This window comes from Sturnus vulgaris, chromosome 31, assembly GCF_052056855.1.
Source record: "Sturnus vulgaris isolate bStuVul1 chromosome 31, bStuVul1.hap1, whole genome shotgun sequence".
Lineage (NCBI taxonomy): Eukaryota > Metazoa > Chordata > Aves > Passeriformes > Sturnidae > Sturnus > Sturnus vulgaris.
In genome coordinates, this window is record NC_142273.1 from 616185 (window position 1) to 633683 (window position 17499).

The 17499-nt window shown below is 53.4% G+C and overlaps 1 protein-coding gene across 1 annotated transcript; it reads right to left on the minus strand.

The window, feature by feature from the left end:
- Positions 1 to 9428: 9428 nt before the first annotated feature.
- On the minus strand, positions 9429 to 16445 carry LOC148220714 (uncharacterized). Its single transcript, XM_088180990.1, has 18 exons — positions 16328 to 16445; positions 15998 to 16071; positions 15716 to 15847; positions 15508 to 15587; positions 15244 to 15361; positions 14860 to 14949; positions 14333 to 14437; positions 14044 to 14122; positions 13513 to 13589; positions 12940 to 13089; positions 12376 to 12524; positions 11919 to 12060; positions 11666 to 11803; positions 11289 to 11465; positions 10863 to 11018; positions 10328 to 10429; positions 9946 to 10048; positions 9429 to 9568 (listed from the first exon to the last, which is right to left on the minus strand). Exons 1-18 carry the CDS (start codon positions 16443 to 16445, stop codon positions 9429 to 9431), a joined length of 2130 nt encoding a protein of 709 aa, XP_088037116.1.
- Positions 16446 to 17499: the final 1054 nt, after the last annotated feature.

A 17499-nucleotide genomic window follows, 5' to 3' on the forward strand; every position in this document is an offset into this window, starting at 1 on the left:
CCACAGAGCATTGGCTACCATCCATGAATCAGTGTAAAGGTAGAGCTTTGGCCACTTCTCTCTTTCAGCAATGTCCAGGGCCAGCTAAACAGCTTTGAGTTCCACAAGTTGACTTGATCCACCTTCTCCTTCGGTAGCTTGTGCAACCTGTCGTGTGGGGCAAACATCCACCCCAGCACTGGTAGTCGGGGTGCCAGGAGGAGTTGTGTTTCCGTGCCAACCACCTCTGAGGCAGCTTGAACTCCTTCATAGGGGGCCAAGATCTCCTTCTCTGTTGGAGTATAGTTGGCCTTAGATCCTCTGTAACTTCAGCTCCAGAATCCCAGTGGTTGGCCTTGTGTCTCCCCAGGCACCTTCTGCCACAGGCTCCAGGACAGACCATGGTTCCCGGCTGCAGAGTAAAGCAGATTCCTCACTTCTGGTCCTGTTCTGACTAAGCCAAGGGCTACCACATGAGCGATCTTCTGCTTGATCTTGGTGAAGGCTTATTGCTGCTCATGGCCCCAGTGGAAATCGTTCTTCTTGCCGGTGACCAGGTAAAGAGGGCTCACAATCTGGCTGTACTCAGGAATGTGCATCCTCCAAAGGCCTATGGCACCTAGGAAAGCTTATGTTTCCTTTTTGCTGGTTGGTGGAGACATTGCAGTGATCTTATTGATGACCTCACTGGGGATCTGGTGCCGTCCATCTTGCCACTTTACTCCCAGGAACTGGATCTCTTGGGCAGGCCCTTTGACTTTGCTCTTTTTAATGGCAAAGACAGCTCCCAGAAAAATCTGAATGATCTTTTCTCCTTTCTGAAATACCTCCATTGCCGTGTTCCCCCACACAATGATGTCATCTATGTACTGCAGATGTTCTGTAGCTCCACCCTTCTCCAGTGTAGCCTGGATCAGTCCATGGTAGATGGTGGGACTGTGTTTCCACCCCTGGGGCAGTTGGTTCCAGGTGTACTGCACACCCCTCCAATGTGAAAGCAAACTGAGGCCTGCACTCTACTGCCAGAGGAATGGAGAAAAATGCATTGGCAATGTCAATGGTGGCGTACCACTTTGCTGCCTTGGACTCCAGCTCGTACTGCAGTTCCAGCATGTCCGGCACGGCAGCGCTCAGCAGTGGAGTCACCTCATTCAATGCACGATAGTCCACTGTCAATCTCCATTCTCCTTCAGATATGTGCAAAGATCAGATGGAGCTGTTGAAGGGTGAGTGGGCCTTACTGACCACCCCTTGGCTCTCCAGCTCATGGATCATCTTGTGGATGGGGATCACAGCATCTCGATTCATCTGGTACTGCTGGCGGTGCACTGTCGAGGTGGCAATTGGCACCTGTTGCTCTTCCACCCTGAGGAGTCCCACTGCAGATGGGTTTTCTGATAGCCCAGGCAGGGTGTTCAACTGCTTAATGCCCTCTGCCGCCACAGCAGCTATTCCAAAAGCCCACCTGAGTCCCTTTGGGTCTTTGTAATAGCCGTTCCTGAGGAAGTCTATGCCTAGAATACACGGTGCCTCTGGGCCAGTCACAATTGGATGTTTCTGCCACTCCTTCCCAGTCAGGCTCACCTCAGCCTCCAGCAAAGTCAATTCCTGCAATCCTCGTGTCACCCCAGCAATTGAAACAGGTTCTTCCCCCACATGTCCTGATGGTATTAATGTACACTGTGAACCAGTGTCAACCAATGCACTGTGTTCCTGTGGCTCTGATGTGCCAGGCCATTGGATCCACACCATCCAAAAGACCCGTTTTTCCTGTGCCTCTCCCTGGCTAGAGGCAGGGCCTCTCTAGCCCTGGTTATTATTTCTCTCCTGGGCATACATACTGGAGGTTCCTTCAAGGGGATCTGACAGATCATCCTCCCTTCTGTAATACCCTTCACCTTGGTCATGGGAGGCTGAGGCTACCTTCACTTTAGTGGAGTTCCCTCTGTTGCTGTTCCCCTCCCTGAGTTGGCACACCCGTGCTGCCAGGACAGAAGTGGGTTTCCCATCCCACCTTCTCATGTCTTCCCCATGGTCACGCAGAAAGAACCACAGGTCAGCTTGTGGGGTGAACCCTCTCTCCCTTGCTGGGGGGCATTGGGCTCTAATTTTGGGGTCCCTGACTCGCACTGATCTTCCTCACCTCCTCCTTTATCTCCTTCATCTCCTCCTTAAACTCCTCTCTGAGTTCCTTAACCACAGCAGAGACATGAGCCTGCACTGGGCCAGCCATCATACTCTGATAATTCCTGAGCCTGTTGGCAACAGAACCCACTGTCACTTGGTTGGTATCAGCATCAATCATTGCAATAAAGGGGGTATATTGAGATGGGCCCAGGTTTGCCAGATTCCACAACATCTGCCCTGTGCACCTGACCTTGTCGGGGTCATTGTCATGCTGTCCATCCCTCCCAAAGAGCACCTCCAGTACTGCCACTTGTCTCAGCTGTTGGATCCCTTCTTCAAGGGTATTCCAATGCATTCTATGGTAGTGCTCCTGCATTCTCTCTCTGTGGACAAACCTCTCTCTCACGCTCATTAAAAGTCGCTCCCAGAGGGAAAGGAGACCTGTCTCCCTTACAAATACCTGGTCCACACCTGAGTCCTGGGTCAAGGCTCCCAAATTCCTTGCCTCAGTACCATCCAGTTGCACACCTGTACCCATAAGGTCCCAGACCCGCAGTAACCAGGTTGTAAAAGGCTCACGGCCCCGTCGTACAATGTCTTTTCGCAGATTACGGAGACTCTCGTATGACAGGGACTTGGTGATGATCTCCACTTCTGGCTCCCCTGCTGGTTGTGAGGGGTCCCCTTCCTGACCCTTATTATCTACCTGCCTTGTTTTCATCTTAGACTTCCTAGTTTCCACAGGGGCAACTGCTGCTGGCTGTGAGTGCCCTTGCAGTTCAGCTGGAACCTGGACAGATGTAACATCTGTGGGTTCTACTGCTGCACCATCAGAGTCTCCCTCTTTAAGGCAAGGGGAGGGTTTCTCACCAGCTGGGGAGAGGTACTCCTTCAGCATCTGGCCCATCTCACGTATCTCCTTTGCTAGCACCCCCACCCACTGTGGGTGGTTCCTTTCCTAGGTGGGCTGTGGGGCAGGGTCAAACTCTGGGTTAATATCCCTAGTCTCTGGAACAGGGTCAGGCTCTGGGGTAACATCCCTAGTCTCTTGGACAGGATCAGGCTCTGGGGTAACCTCCCTAGTCTCTGGGACAGGATCAGGCTCTGGGGTAACATCACTAATCCCTGGGGTAGGTATCAGGGTTGTTATCCAAGTCAATCTCCCCTTATCTCTGAATGTTAGATAGAACAGGTTTAACAGGGATATAAGCAACACTAGCCACAATATAATGTCATTAGCATTTAAAGTGGATTGGAACCCCTTGAAGACTGGTGGGGTGAACTTCAAAAACTGTGTGATGGGTTGGGAGAAAATTTCATCTGCTGCCATTTCCTCACAGTAAGTACCATTATTGAAATAGCCCCAGAAACACACACTTAGAGTGCGGTAGCTCTGAATCCATGTGGCCATCTTCCAGAGAAAATTAAAAATCCATTAATTCCCCAACTGATCAACCCACAAAATGAACTGGATAATAGCCACAGTAACCTTGGTTATGAGACTCATGTTTAAAAGAGAGACTTGTAAATGAGGGAGATATAGCAGTGACCACATGGAGGCCAAACCAGCGTAAGCTGGACAGCATGGTGTCACCTACCACAAACTTGGGTAACTCAAGAACTGTTATTCCCTTTTCTACCCCTCTCTCAGTGACCTCAGGCAATGCCCCACGTTCTGGGCACCAAAACCTGTCTTGGTTTGAAAGACAGGTATGGTCTAAGGAAAGGCGAGAACCCCTTTCCTGAGATGCAGAGTGCAACCCCCTCCCTTCTAATTATTTTAGTTTCAAATCAGAGTCTCTTTCAGGCAGAAGATATGGGGATAGGAATAAGAGTTGTTTACTGGTATCTAACAAGGCAAAACAGCATAACAACAACAGCTATAAAAATGGACACCAAAACAGAACAATATAGCTCAGTTCCAGTCCCTTTTGGCCACAGGCCCTCTCTCCCTGCACTCAGTTATCAGTGCTGTGGGCAGGGAAGGTCCTGTGCAGCTGAAGAGAGCTGGGTGGTGGCACCGGCAGCCCAGGGGTGAGAGGGATGGAGGAGCGACTCCCCCCTCACGGTGTCAGTCGTGGTGCTCGGCAGAGTGTCCGGAGGCAGTAGGATGAGGGGGGAAAACGGCCGAGTGATGTCCAACAGCAGGGAACGTGGCTCCCGGCACTGGGATGGCAGGGAGGACGGTAAATAGGAGCCTCAGCCATCATCCTTTGACTCCACCAGTGAGCGAGAGAATGAGAGCCAGAGAGCCCAGGCCCCTGTCCCACCTTTCCTTTTCAGGTCTCCCCCTATCCCCCACACCCCTTCGAGAGAAAACTATTGCTACTAAGGTGTAGCCACAAATACTTAGCATAACAATGGGAAAAATTCCACAGAAAGAAAAGAGAACCAACAAAAGGGGAAAGGTATCGATATTACTAAGTAAAAGAATGTACTGAATTCCTAGAAAAGGGGGGACTGAGACAGAGAAATTAAGAATTAAGGATCAAGAATCAAGCATCAAGAAATGCTTTGTCTAAAAGGGGGGAGACAAAACCGTATGGAATGCCTAAATATTGACTGTGCTTACAAGAACAGGAGAAGAGCAAGATAAGATCAAGAGCTAGAACATGCAAATGGAAGGACAAAGGCACCACAGGATAAGGGGGTTCCTCTGACCCCAAAGCCAGGAAACCTGGTATCAAAGTCAGAAGATGGCCAAAGGACTAAAAGAAGAGCATGCTCAAGGAGACAAGGTGAAAAGTTAACTGAGAGGAAGACTATTTACTTCACCCCAGACGACCCCGAGAGCAACCAACAAGGAGCAGTGGGCAATCGCAAAGAGGCGTGGAGCTGATTTTAATATGAAGTGGGGACGGGCGGGTTTAGGAAATGAAAATGTATTAGAAGTATTGTGTAGTCCTAGTTTGTAGAGAATAAAAAGAGAGGCGCAAGTCTCCAAGGGTGTGCATGTTTTTGGAGGAGCTATCCCTCATGCACTTCAGTGCTGAATAAATACATACCTACTCTTATATCTTATTTTGTAGGTTATAGAGGGTTTTTCTGTGCTTCAGTCCCATGTAGAGCAGCTGTGCAGAGTGGGACACAGCTGCTCTGGGAGGGCATGGTCACTGAGAATGCAACAGGGTGAGGGTCAGGGAAGGGGATATTCTCCTCTGTAATATGCCATGGGGTTGGTGATGCCTTGGAGTGGCTACCTAGAACAGAGCCTAGACGGAGTTTAGAGAATAAAGTAGGTATATTTATTAATGGCTCTCAACAGATACACTTTGAGCAGTCAAAAGCTTTCCAGAGGCTACACTCAAGGTGGACAACAGTCACAAGTTTTGGAGACAGATATAGGCTTGGTCTATCTGGATATCAGGGATGAAATCTCCAGTTACAGATTCAGATAATAAAGTCATATTGCCCGAGTTTGCCCCTCCTCCCCCGATTCACTTTTGTTTATACAAAAGGGAGGCAGAGGGTGTCTTTGGTTCTCAGGCCTGGAAGGATTGTTTTGTGTGACCAAAATGTGAAGAGAGCTTACTAACAGTCGATATGGAGTTCAGAGTTATACACTAATGCAGTACAGGATCTGAAAAAGAGAAAAACTAGAAACTTAAGGCATCACTGGAGACTGGACCAGTTTGGGGTGTGCAGTGCTGGGAAATGGAGTGCTGTGGAGGTGGGAAGTGCCATACCTGAGTAATTCCCTAAGCACACATGTTGTCCTCCATTCGCCCTCCGCGCTTGGAGCCTGCATTTCCCCTCCCCCTCCCCCCAGGTAGACCTGCCCCCTCCCGTCCCCTCCTGATGCTGGTGACACCGGGTCTCCTCCATCAGATGCACACACCCGTGGCCCAGTCCACAAGCCACCCTGCGGCCTTTGCTCAGGCCACAGGAATCCTGCAGCACTGCTGCTGCACTGGGTTCTTCCTGGGCCTCACCACTTACAAGCTTGGCCTTTTGCCACACCCTGCATTCCTTATGTCAACCTCTTCTTCCCCCAAAAGCACAAGAATATCTTGGCTTCCTGCACCACCATTGCAACTCCTTTACACAACTTCACTCACCATGGCATTTTTTTCCTTTTCATTTGACAAATGGACAGCGGCTCATTGGGACGCTCGAGGGCGGCTGAACCGTGCTGCTCCTCTGGCACCACAAGCCCTGTCACCTTAGCCAGCGCATGCCCACCCCACACTGGGAGCTGCAGCAGAAGCTCAGTGGTCACTTTTCCCCAGGGATCCCCAGGCCCACAACGTGACATGCACAGGGTCATGGCAGCCAGCCGGGAATCAGCTCCTGCCATCACCACAGCGTCCCACCTTGGACTTCCCTCCACCCAAACGGGCACAGTTCAGAGCCCTAATGCAAGTGACATATTGCACAGCACACGTACATGGAGAAAAAACATGGGGTGTGAAACAGGCTGAAGGTGCTGTTAAAAACACCTGACATAAAAATATGAAAGCCCTGGGGGAGTTTTCATCAACAAATGGCCGTGACTTTTTACACCTTCATCCACTGCAGAGATGCCCCATACAATACCTGATCTTAGACAGTGGGTTTAGAGCATATCCTGATGTCTTGCTGTGTTGCACCTCCTTTATTTTCAAAGCAAAATATCCTAGTCTGAGTTCAGAGGTCAGGAATATTCATTCCGTTTTCAGTCACTGTTACTGAGATTTGTAACCACTTAATCTAATTAAGCATTAGAACTTAATTTAAGCATTAGAACAGACATTTCTAAACTGTGTATGAGACAGTTCAAGCTGGATGAGTAAACTCAATTTTTATCCTGGATTTCACCACCAAAATCATTATCAGCACCACATACCTTTATTGTTCTTTCTCCAGGCATCTCTGATTGTACCCAACTCTGTTTCCCATTTTACTAAAAACCTTCATGTCAGATCAAAACACTCTCTGCACTTCTACTCCAATTTTCAACCACTCTCTTCCTGGCAGCTGCCATCAGCAGTGCTAAAAGTGTTCAGAGCTGGTCCCTTAAGTGCATCATAAGAAGGCACCTGCTTGTCTGGGAAGTGCAGGAAGATCCCAAAGTACTGCACCTTGCCACTCACACTTAGACAGGTCCAATGATCTGTGTAGGCCCAAGAGTCTCACCCATCTGCCAAGCCAATGGCCCAGAAGCCATTCTCAGGGCACAGAGTCAATGGTCCTTTGTGAGACGCAGATTCTCAGCTAATCGCCAAGGCCCAGATGCTTCTTCTCCCAACAAGCACCCCCCAGAAGTCTCTTTCAGATCTGTATCCTTCCTTTGCCAACACAGAAATATGGCAATCAAAGCTCTTCTCATTGCTGGGCAAAAGTCTGATTACACCAGTGTCAGTATGGTGCAAGGTTCATTGTGGCACTGTGTTGCCTGTAGGTAAAGCCTTATAAAGTAAGGGCCTTGTTGCCCTTGTAAAATCATGGCTCGGGCCTGTTACTTCAGCTAAGTAGAAAAGGACTATGGGAAAGTGACTCAGCTGAATTAGAGGGAGAAAAACAAGTTACATAACCATTATGTGCTCGCATCATGTTTTATGGTGGTTGTTTGAATTACATTTGTTGTGCTTAAATGGGTTTTAACTGATAATGGCCCATCTGCTTAAAAGGCCTGGTTTTTGCAATAAAGACCTCTCTCTTGCACCTGCCAGGGAACTCTGTGACACTCTGCTTCATATAACTCCTGAGACCCTCTGGGAGAACTCCCAAGACCAGAGATTTGAACTGCTGAAGCCCCTTCACAGCAGTGGCTCCTGTGACCCCACATGTCCCATTTGAGTCCCCACACCCTGCAGTCCCACAGTCAGACCAGGTTTCCTCACCGCTTCAACCCCAGGTTTCCTATAGCAGAGTCTCAGATGTCTCGTTCCACAGAGCCATTTATTCAGGGTGCAGTAACACAGAAACAGCTCCAGCTGCTGCATCTGAGCAGGACCCTGAACAAAGGACCCTGGGCTCATCTCATTTCTCTCACCATTCTTCCATTTTTATTCACATTCCCCAGCCTTTTCCCCTCAAATTTCCCATTTTATCTCTCAGATTTCCTGTCTGCCTGTCCCCTCACATTTCCTTTTATTTTTGGCCTCATCCTTCCTGCCTTTTTCCTCCTTCTTTTGCATCTATTTTTCCTCCCCACATTTCCCCTCGTTTTCCACTGATATTTCCTGTCCTTTTCCCCTCACATTATCTCCCCATTTCCCTCCTCACATTCCCCACTATTTTGTCCCCTCACATTTGCCACCCTTTCCTTGTTACATTTCCCACCTGCAATTCTCACTGTTCTTCTCCAAGTCTCTGCTACCTTGAACATAAGTGATTCTATACTGCTGAAAAATGTTGCACTATACTCATATATAGAGCTACCTGTGTGGTGCAGTCATTAACATTTCACAATCGATTTTAAAAAGATGGTTTATTTTATTTTAAAATCTAATATATCTCTAATTAATATATATATTCAAAATATATGTAATTTATATATGAGAGGAAATATCTGACTCATATATTATTTACTCATAAAATTATATATATTATATAGATTTATAATCTATGTAATTTATATATCTTGTTTACTAGTATAAATTATATATATAAGGTAATTGAGGTTGTAGAACTATGGTTCTGTAGCTGGGCTCAGATCCAGCCACACCAACTCATCTCCGAGGATTTTAGCCAGGTCGAGGGCCCAGGATCCTTCTCTCTGGCCCACAATCTTTCAGATCCTGTGACAGAAGCAGATCACACGTGAACCCCCATGCCTGCACACAATGGGCCATGGCAAGGCCCAGGAAGATGAGCAGGTGCATTGGGGGCATGTGGCTGTGTGCAGGGATGCAGCCCACCACAGCTTCTCTTACCTTCCTGCTGGCAGATGAACTTGAAGTGGCTGCAGAGGCCATCCAGAGCCATAAAGCAGCCTTTTCTGTCTAGAATGATCTGAAAAGATGTTCCAGCAGCTTCCCCAGGGCTGGGATCTGGATCTCTCCACAGGCAGCACCTCTGTCCTCATTTTGACCAGCCTGGGGGAGGCAGGCAGAAGAACTGAAGGGCTGAAGGCAGGCAGCTCAGCCTCTTAGCAGGAGCCAGGAGGGGACAGGCCACAACCCCGGGGTTATTCTGGACCACCTCACACCATGCTCAGGGGCTGTGGGGAACGGGTCCCTACCAGTCAGGGCAATGGTGGAGTCAGCGGTCACAGAAATGCTGGGCTGCATTTTGGAAAAAGCTAGGGCACTTTACAAAGCTAGGGCATCCTTTCACACCTCGTGATTCAGCAGGTGTTTGAGTTTGTGTCCCTTCCTGATGTGAAGGTCCCTCTCTGCTCAGCGGCACCAGCAGCACAGTGTGCGCTGGCAGAATCTTGATCTTGGCTGCTTTTTCAGACACTTCAGCATCAAGCTGGTCTGAGCTGCCAGGCAACGGATGGCGGCCTCCTTCTCTCTTGCTTGCAATGTGTCAAGTTCTGCAACACAGAGAGAGCCCAGATGAGCCCCAGTGTGTGCAGAGACCCCCGGGTCCCCCGAGCCCGGCTCCCCACTCACCCAAGAGGATCTCAGCCAGGGTGTCCTCACTCTGCTCTCTCAGGTGCCGCGCAGCCAGCCCTGGGCACAGAGCTCCATCAGCCCCTGCTCCCCAGCGTGCTCCCAGCAGCGTGGCCCCAGGCCCCGCCTGAGCCCCTCAGCAGTCTGGGGGTGGCACTGGGCAAGGCCGCCACCAAAGCCCCTCACCTATGTGAGCACGGCAGGCACAGGGAGGCCAAGGCCCTGCCCATGGCAGCCCCAGGGCTGGGGGGGACGGGGCCAGGCTGCCCCAAGAGGGAGCCTGGGGACTGGGACTCACCAATGAACCTGAGGGCCGCCTCTCGCATGGGGGCCTGAGGGCTCAGCAGGTAGGGCTGGCTGTCCCACACCAACCGTTCAGCCCTGCTGCTGGCCTTGGCCAGCTGGAGAGAGCACAAGGGTGTGGGCATTTCTCAGAGGCCCCCAGCTGGCAGAGCAGCCCCTCCTGCCAGCACTCCTGTGTCTCAGAGCCCTTCCTCATGCTGGGGCCATGGAGGGGACATGGGCCCGGAGGAGGCTGCTCTTCTTGAGACAGGTACAAGGGTGCAGCTGCAGCCTTTGGGCCCTGGACTGCAGCAGCCCAGGGCAGGCCCAGCTGCAGAGCTTACAGCCCCAGCATGGTGTGGTGGGCAGTCCTTGCCCAGCCTGGGTCTCATCCTCACCAAGCACTCGCCTATCCTCCACGTCTGCTCTGTCTGCACCAGATGCTTGAGCTCTTGCCATTTGAGAAGCTCTGCTATAGCCAGGATGGCTTCCTTGGAAGCCTGTGGGACAGAAGCTGCGAGATGGCACCAGGCCCTGTGGAAGGAGAGTTGGGCTTTTTTCCTGGGGTGATTTTGCCCATAGGAAGCTGAGACATGCCCTCGCCAAAGCATTTCGGGACTCTCTTTGGGGAAAGCCAGCAGGGTTTGTGGTGCAAAGCCCTGCAGGAGCACCGGTGGGGACAGCTGAGAAGCCTTTGGGGACACACATGTCCAGGCCTCGGTTGTGCCGGGCTGCTGCCCAGCCCTGCTGGAGCAGGCAGGGCAGGGGTTGGAAATGGCCGTGCCAGCCTGTCCGGCCCTGCGGACCCTGGCTCCCAGGGGCTGTCTGGGGGGAAAGCTGCCTGCTGCCAGCAGCCCTCACCCCGATGGCTGGGATCCCCTGAGGGTGTCAGCCTCCCCTCTCTGGGTCAGTGCTCAGTTGTGACATTGGTACCTTGGCCACGCTGGGGGCCTTATCACTCATGTGAAGGAGGAGCCGGACCAGGGCCTTCCAGGCATTTCTCTTCATGACCTTCTTGTCCCTCCATACCGTTTTGCCCAGCACATCTCTGAAGAGGCAGATGGAGCGCTCCCGTACACACTCTTCCTTCTGGTAGGAAGGAGGAAAGCTGAGCTTTGCACACAGCGGCTCCCTGCCCGTGGCCAGGAGGGGTTGAGCTGAGGTGGCTGAGGCGAGGGGCAATGCTGCGGGGTCCCAGCCCAGAGAGGGCAGAAGCAGCTCTGGGCTGCAAGGCCTGGAATCCTTCCCAGGAGAGCCCAGGGGAGCGGGCTCCTTGTGCTGCTCCCAGGGCCGGGCTGCAGGGCAGCTCTCATTGCCTAGGGATCCTCAGCGGGGCTCAGGCTCCCACATCAGCCTTACCGCATCAAAGAGGTGCAAGAGATTATGCACCATCATCACAGCCGTGGAGCTGGCCTCTCTCTTCTTCAGGTGCCCCAGCACATTGTGGAAGATTTCTAGGGCCATCATTGTGTTCTCCCAAGACCAATGCCACAGGAATCGCAGCAAATCTTGCAGGAGACTCTTCATTTTTCCTGCCTGCATGAAAGACAAGTCCATTCTGTAAGCATTTCATTGCCTGGTTGATCCCCAGGCAGTCACCAGGCCACACCATGTCCGGCAGAGCATTTGGAGCAGTCAAGCCAGCACCTGACTCCCAGCCCAGGCCCATCCACCACCTTCTCTGAGACCTCAGAGTACAGGTGCAACATGTCTGCCCCTGAGAGCAGCCTGCTCACCGTCTCGGCTCTCTCCGACAGCGTCACCAGGGCCCTGAGCACCAGAGGGAACATTTCCATTCCTGAATACCTCAGAAAACCCGAGACTTTGTACAATCGACCCAGTTCCTCCTCTTGCACATGATCAGAGGCCAACATCTGGAAGGAAGCAGCAGAGAGCTCAGCCACAGGTGGCAGGGCTCCCTTGGCACAGCTCTGGCTTCCCACCAGCATCTTGAGGGCAAGGACACATGGGCTGTCCCTGCTGACTCACAGCCAAGAAAGCAAGACAGGTGTTCTGCTGCACAGTTAAGATGTTGTTATGCCAGTCCTGCAGTTGGATTTGCAGCTCCTTCAAAACTCTTTTCAGAGTCTGGTGCACAGAGAACATCGCCTTCCACAGACAAACTTTGTCACTGCAAGGCAGAGCGCTGTCAGCAGGGCTGCCCTGGCCACTGCAGCACAGCTTGGGCTAGCCCTGCTGCCCAGGGACCCTGCCCGGGCAGGTGGGCACGGTTGACAGAGTGTTCCCCATGGGGCTGGGAGCAGTGAGCTGGCTCTGGGCTGTCTGGCCAGCTTTGGCTGCTGTGAGCCTGTGCTGAGAGGTGTGATAGGATGGAGGGCACTGCTCCCTTTGAGGTCCAGCAGTGTTCCTTGGTCCTGGCAGCCAGAGAGCCTGGGGGCCCCTATCCCCACAGGGAACAAGCCTTCCAGGCTGTCAGGGCCAGTACCTGAATATTGGTGCAACCTCCAGAGCTACTGCAACGACTCGCCCAGGCCACTTATTCGCCATTAGGACAAGAAGGGAGTAAAAGCTGTGAGCGGTTGTTGTGTTTTTCTCATCACAGTAGACAAAGAGGTGACTCACAACCTTTGGCACCTGGAGGGAACATAGGTGAGCGTGGTGCTTACACAGCCTTGCCGCCCTGTCTTGGACTGCCCTGCCCATCCCTCTGTCAGGACTTAAAGGACGCAGTTAACTCATCTCAAAGCACTGCCAAAGAAGGAAGTTCACATAAGATAAGCCACCACACCAGGCAAAGGTGGCAAAAAGGAAGGCGTTAATTCCAGGTCTGAACGGAGGATTGGAATTAGCACACTGGACAAAATGCCACTGTGCAGACTGTGGGAAAAGCTCAGACAGCAACCACAGCAGGACGCCACGTCTGGTGAGGCAGATCCGAGTAAGCTCAAGGTGGCTTCAGGAGCCTCACACACCCGGGTTCGGGAGGGAAGGGGGCAGGAACCTGACTCAAGGGCTCAAGGGCAGGGCAATCCAGCCAAAGGCCACTTACATCCATCAGCCACAGCTCAGGGGATTTCATGGCCACCTCCAGGAACTCCATGGGTGCTTTCTTGTCTGAGAGGCTGGAGCCTCCCAAGATCTCGATGGCTACAAGGACGATGCCCGTCCTCTCAGCAGGCCTGAGGTATTTCTCAAAGGCCTGTGGCAGGAAGGAAGGGATCAGAGGCCAGTGTCAGCCAGTGCCCCAAGGGTGCTGCTTGGCTGGGCAGTGTCAGCAGCCCTGGCCAGAGGTGCCAGGCAGTGCTCCTGGCAGTGGCCACAGGGAAGCAGGCAGCAGTGACCACATTCCCCATGCAGGGGAGGATGATGATGGCCCTGGGGCAGGGAGGAGGGCTGGGCTCTGCTGCATGGAGTGCGGGCCCTGCAGAGACCCAGGGCTTGCTGGTGGCCAGCAGGGCTGGGGAGCTGCTGCTGCTGCTGCTGCCTGGACAGTGTTCCCTGCTCAGGGACAGTGGGAACCCTCTCACTAGGGACAGCCCCACAGGTTCTGTGCCCCTTTGCACACACAAATGCCCTGCTGATACCACAGGTGAGAGGCCCATCAAGGGGGAAGGCTCCTTACCTGAACTCCCCAGGTGACGGGCATATTCAACAAGGAGGTGATCTCAGATTTCCAGTGTGCTGGGGGCAGTGTGACACCTAAAGAGAGGGGAAACAGGGACGCATAGGTGAGTCACAGCCACTGGGCCAGCAGGGGACCCCACCCTAACAAGTCTGGGGAATGCAGGAATAGCTGGGGAGCAGCTGGCCACAGAAAGGGGTGGTGGGCACTGGTGGCAAGGGGGACCTGCCTTCGGGGTCTGTATCAAGTGCTGCTGGAATATGGCAGGGTGGGACAAGAGCTGTCCAAGCGACATGGGGAAGGGGCACAGTGGAGCTGAGTCCTGCATGGAGGAGCAGCTCAGCTACACAGGACCATCAAGAGCCTGGCAGAGAGAGTGTGAGGGAGGAGCAGAGGGGACAGCAGCACTGGGGACATGTTGGCACCTGCACCAAGCACGACAAGGGGCCGTCACAAGGCCCAGGAAGACAAGCAGGCGTATCTGGGGATGCGGCTGTGCATGGGGATGCAGTCCACTACAGCTTCTCTTACATTTCTGCACAGAGAGGAATGTCATGAGGAAGCAGAGAATATCCAGGGCCATCAAGCTGGTTTCTTCTTTCCTGAACAACTTGAAAAACAGATGGCCCAGCAGCTTCCCCAGCACTGGGATCTGGATCTGTCTGCTGGCAGCAGCACTGTTCTCATTTTGACCAGCCTGGGAGAGGCAGGGAGAAGAGGAGAAGGGCTGAGGGGGGGCAGCTGGGGCATGAAGGCATTGGGGGCTGTGGCTGTACCAGGCTAGAAGGGCTGGCCTGGCTGGAGGGTAGCAGGTCCTAACCTGCACAGGAGAAAAGTCGGCCAGCAAACGGCTCAGCAGCCTAATCCTGCCCATGACTCTCTCCTGCACTGTCACTCTGTCAATGAACAAGTAGTCCAGCAGAACCTGGGAAGACAGCAGCTGCAGGTGAGCCCCACAAGCAGACACCCACTCCAGCAGCATCAGCAGCTCAGCCCTGCTCCTGAGACACACTTGCACCGTCCCTCCAGGCTTCCTGTGCCCTCAAGCAAAGCCTGCAGAGGGGCTCCTGCCCCTGGGGGCCATGGCAGGCCTGGCACAAAGGTGCCAGGCAAAGCTGGTGGGCAGCAAGGAGAGCAGGGGCTGCTCTCTGCTCTGCTCTGTTCCCCAGGACAGCCGGGCACCCTCCCCACAGGGCGCTCTGCCTGCAGGCACTGGGGTGTCCTGGTTCTGGCTGGGACAGGCTTCCTTTGCCAGGAGCCAGGACAACACTGGACACAACCCCAGGCTCCTTTTTCTCCAGAGTGAGGAACAGCCCTCTGATCCCCCACTCTGTGCACAGGCCAGACCTCCAAGATGTCCTGCAGCATCTCGCTGGTTTTGGAGGCAGGAGAGTTGAGCACCATCACCTCCAGCATGGTGTCCATAGCATGCAGGGTCTGCAAGGATGGCAGAGAGCAGTGGCTGTGATTCTGCTGTCTCTCCCAATGGCAGAAGACTGATCTGAACTCCCAGTGTAAGGGGAGGGACACAGGAGCCAGTTTAGTGCTGGGAGCAGGGCAGCCAACATTTCTGGATGTGGCTGGAGCCTGGCAAGGGATGAAGGGATGAGGGGAGGAAAGGGAAGCTGAGACCGTGGCCTGCCCTGGATCTTTGCCCCTAAGGCAGCATGGGGTGGCCAGGAGCAGCCCAGAGGGACTGGAGGCTCTTCCAGTTCACCCTGGAACAGTTACCTGAGCATAGAGGGACGCTTCCAGGCTCTGCATTTCCCCGTTTGGAGGAAGGAAGAAGATTCTGTCAAAGCAGACTTTTAAGAATTTTTTATTTTTCTCCATCACCCTGCCCACTGTGCTGTAAAGAGAGAGGGACGCAGTTGGACACTGGTGCTGCGAGCAGTGCCTCAAGGTCTCCTGCAGCTCTGGGGCAGGGCTGCCAGCAGGGATGGGCAGGTGGGCACGCAGCCCTGGGCGGGGGTCTGCAGGCCCTTGGGCCAGTACCTCAGTCCAGCGAGGGAGAGCATGGCGAGCTGCTGCACCTGGGTACAGATCTCATACTTGGGCTCCAATTTCAGCAGCACCTGCAGAGCACAGCTGGGCTGGAACCTGGCAGCTGCCAGCACCCACAGCCACCAGAGCTTTGCCCTGCCCAGGTGGAGCCCTCACAGGCTCCTTGCCCCCTTCCCCAGAGCGCTGCATGCCTCCGCACCTGGATCATCTCTCCCAGCTTGTATCTGCTGCAGAAAACATCCAGACCCTGGGAGAAGCCACTGTCCTTGGCATCTCTGCACAGGGTGCAGATGCTGTCAAGGAACTTCAGCTTCAGGTCCTTGTCCTGGTGCTGAGGGACAGAGACAATGGGGCAGCAAGAAGTGAGGACACCCAGCCCTTGGGACCAGAGCCCTGGGGTGCAATGCCCTGTGGGAGCAGCTGCTCCGCAGAGCCAGCACTCCTGGCCAGGCACAGCCACCATCCAATGGGCCTTGGGTACCTGCTCGGGGCTGCTGGCAAAGGCCTGGATGAAGTCCATGGCTTCCTGTGTGTAAATGGGTAAGCAGCTGGTATCTAAAGGAGGGGGAGAGAAAGGAGAGCTGCAGAGGGTGCTGTGACGAGACAGAGCAGAGGAAGGAGCAGGAGCTGTGGCCCCTCTGCTGTCCCCCTCCTTGGCAGAGCCTGTGCCAGGGCTGGTGTCCTATCCTGAGCAGCCCCAGCACTCCAGCATCACTCCCACCCCTGCAATCCCCGCTGCCCGTGTGCCAGGGAAACCTGATCCCAGCACGGGGACCCAGCCCTGCCCAGTCCCACAGGGCCCCTCACTCACTGGGCTGCAGTGGCTGCACCATGGTCAACTCGGGGGGCTCTGCTGCAGAGCTGCTCTCCTGAGGAGCCGCCACCTCCTCCCAGGCCACCCTGGGCTGTCTTGGAGGTCTCCTCTCCATTTTATGTAATAGAGAAAATGTATAAATATCGGTAAGGGGGAAGGTTGGGTGAAATATCTATCTCCCTTCTGCAGGGCAAGATGTGAGCTGTGCTCGCGGGCTTGTCGCCAGCTGCGTGCTCCCGTCCTGTCCCTTCGCTGTCCTGCCGGACACTGCAGCCTGGGGGCTGGTTCCATGCCAACAAAGGCTGGGAGCTGTTGCTAGGGGCAGGTGGCAGGTCACAGGGAGCCCTTTGTGACACCCCAGTTATCCCCAGTACGATGCTCCCATGAAACATTCCAAACCATGCACTGCTCCCTTCTCCCACTCTCCCTTCCCTTCCCTCTGCGGAGGGATGGAGAATTGCAGGCAAAAAAAGAAAGGTCACAGGTTGAGTTAAGAACAATTTACTAAAAGCAGCAATGAAACAAAGAGAGAGCTCTGAGCTGCCGAACCTTATGGATGGCAAAGGAGACCAAGGCCTGTGAGGACAGCGAGGTGGGTGGACATGGAGACACCCAGCACGAGTGGACAGCTCGAGAGGAAAAGAGAAACTTGCTGGGGGGAAACGTGAGGGGACAAAAGGACAGGATTAGAAGGGGGGAAACAGTGAGAATTGTGAGGGGAAAGGCATGAAACATGAGGGGGAAAAGGGTGGAAAGCATGAGGTAAAAAATGGGAAACGTGAGGGGACAAAAGGGCAGGAAATGTGACGGGACCAAACGCTGGGGAATATGAGCGGAGAAAAATACAGGAAATGTGCAGGGAGGAAAGGGGCAGGAAAGCTGAGGGAAGAAAAGGGCAGGAAATGGAAGGCAATAAAGGACAATAAACTTGAGTGAAAACGATGGGAAATGAGAGGAAGAAAGTGTGCAAAACAAGCGGAGAAAAGCTGGAAAATGTGAGGGGAAAAATGATGGCAAATGTGATGGCATGGAAGGACAAGAAATGCTGGAGGGAAAAAATGGTGAGAAACATGAGGGGAGAAAGGGCGGGAAATGTGCAGGGGAAAGGGAAGAAAACGTGAGTGGAAAAAGACAGGAAATGGGCAGGAAAAATGGGTGTGAAACATAAG

Coding starts and splice junctions, on each gene's coding strand:
- LOC148220714 (XM_088180990.1), bottom strand. CDS start 16,445: ATGGAGAGGAGACCTCCAAGACAGCCCAGGGTGGCCTGGGAGGAGGTG. Junction 15,588..15,715: donor AGCTGGGAGAGATGATCCAG/GTGCGGAGGCAT, acceptor TGTGCTCTGCAG/GTGCTGCTGAAATTGGAGCC. Junction 11,466..11,665: donor TGTCGGAGAGAGCCGAGACG/GTGAGCAGGCTG, acceptor TCTTTCATGCAG/GCAGGAAAAATGAAGAGTCT.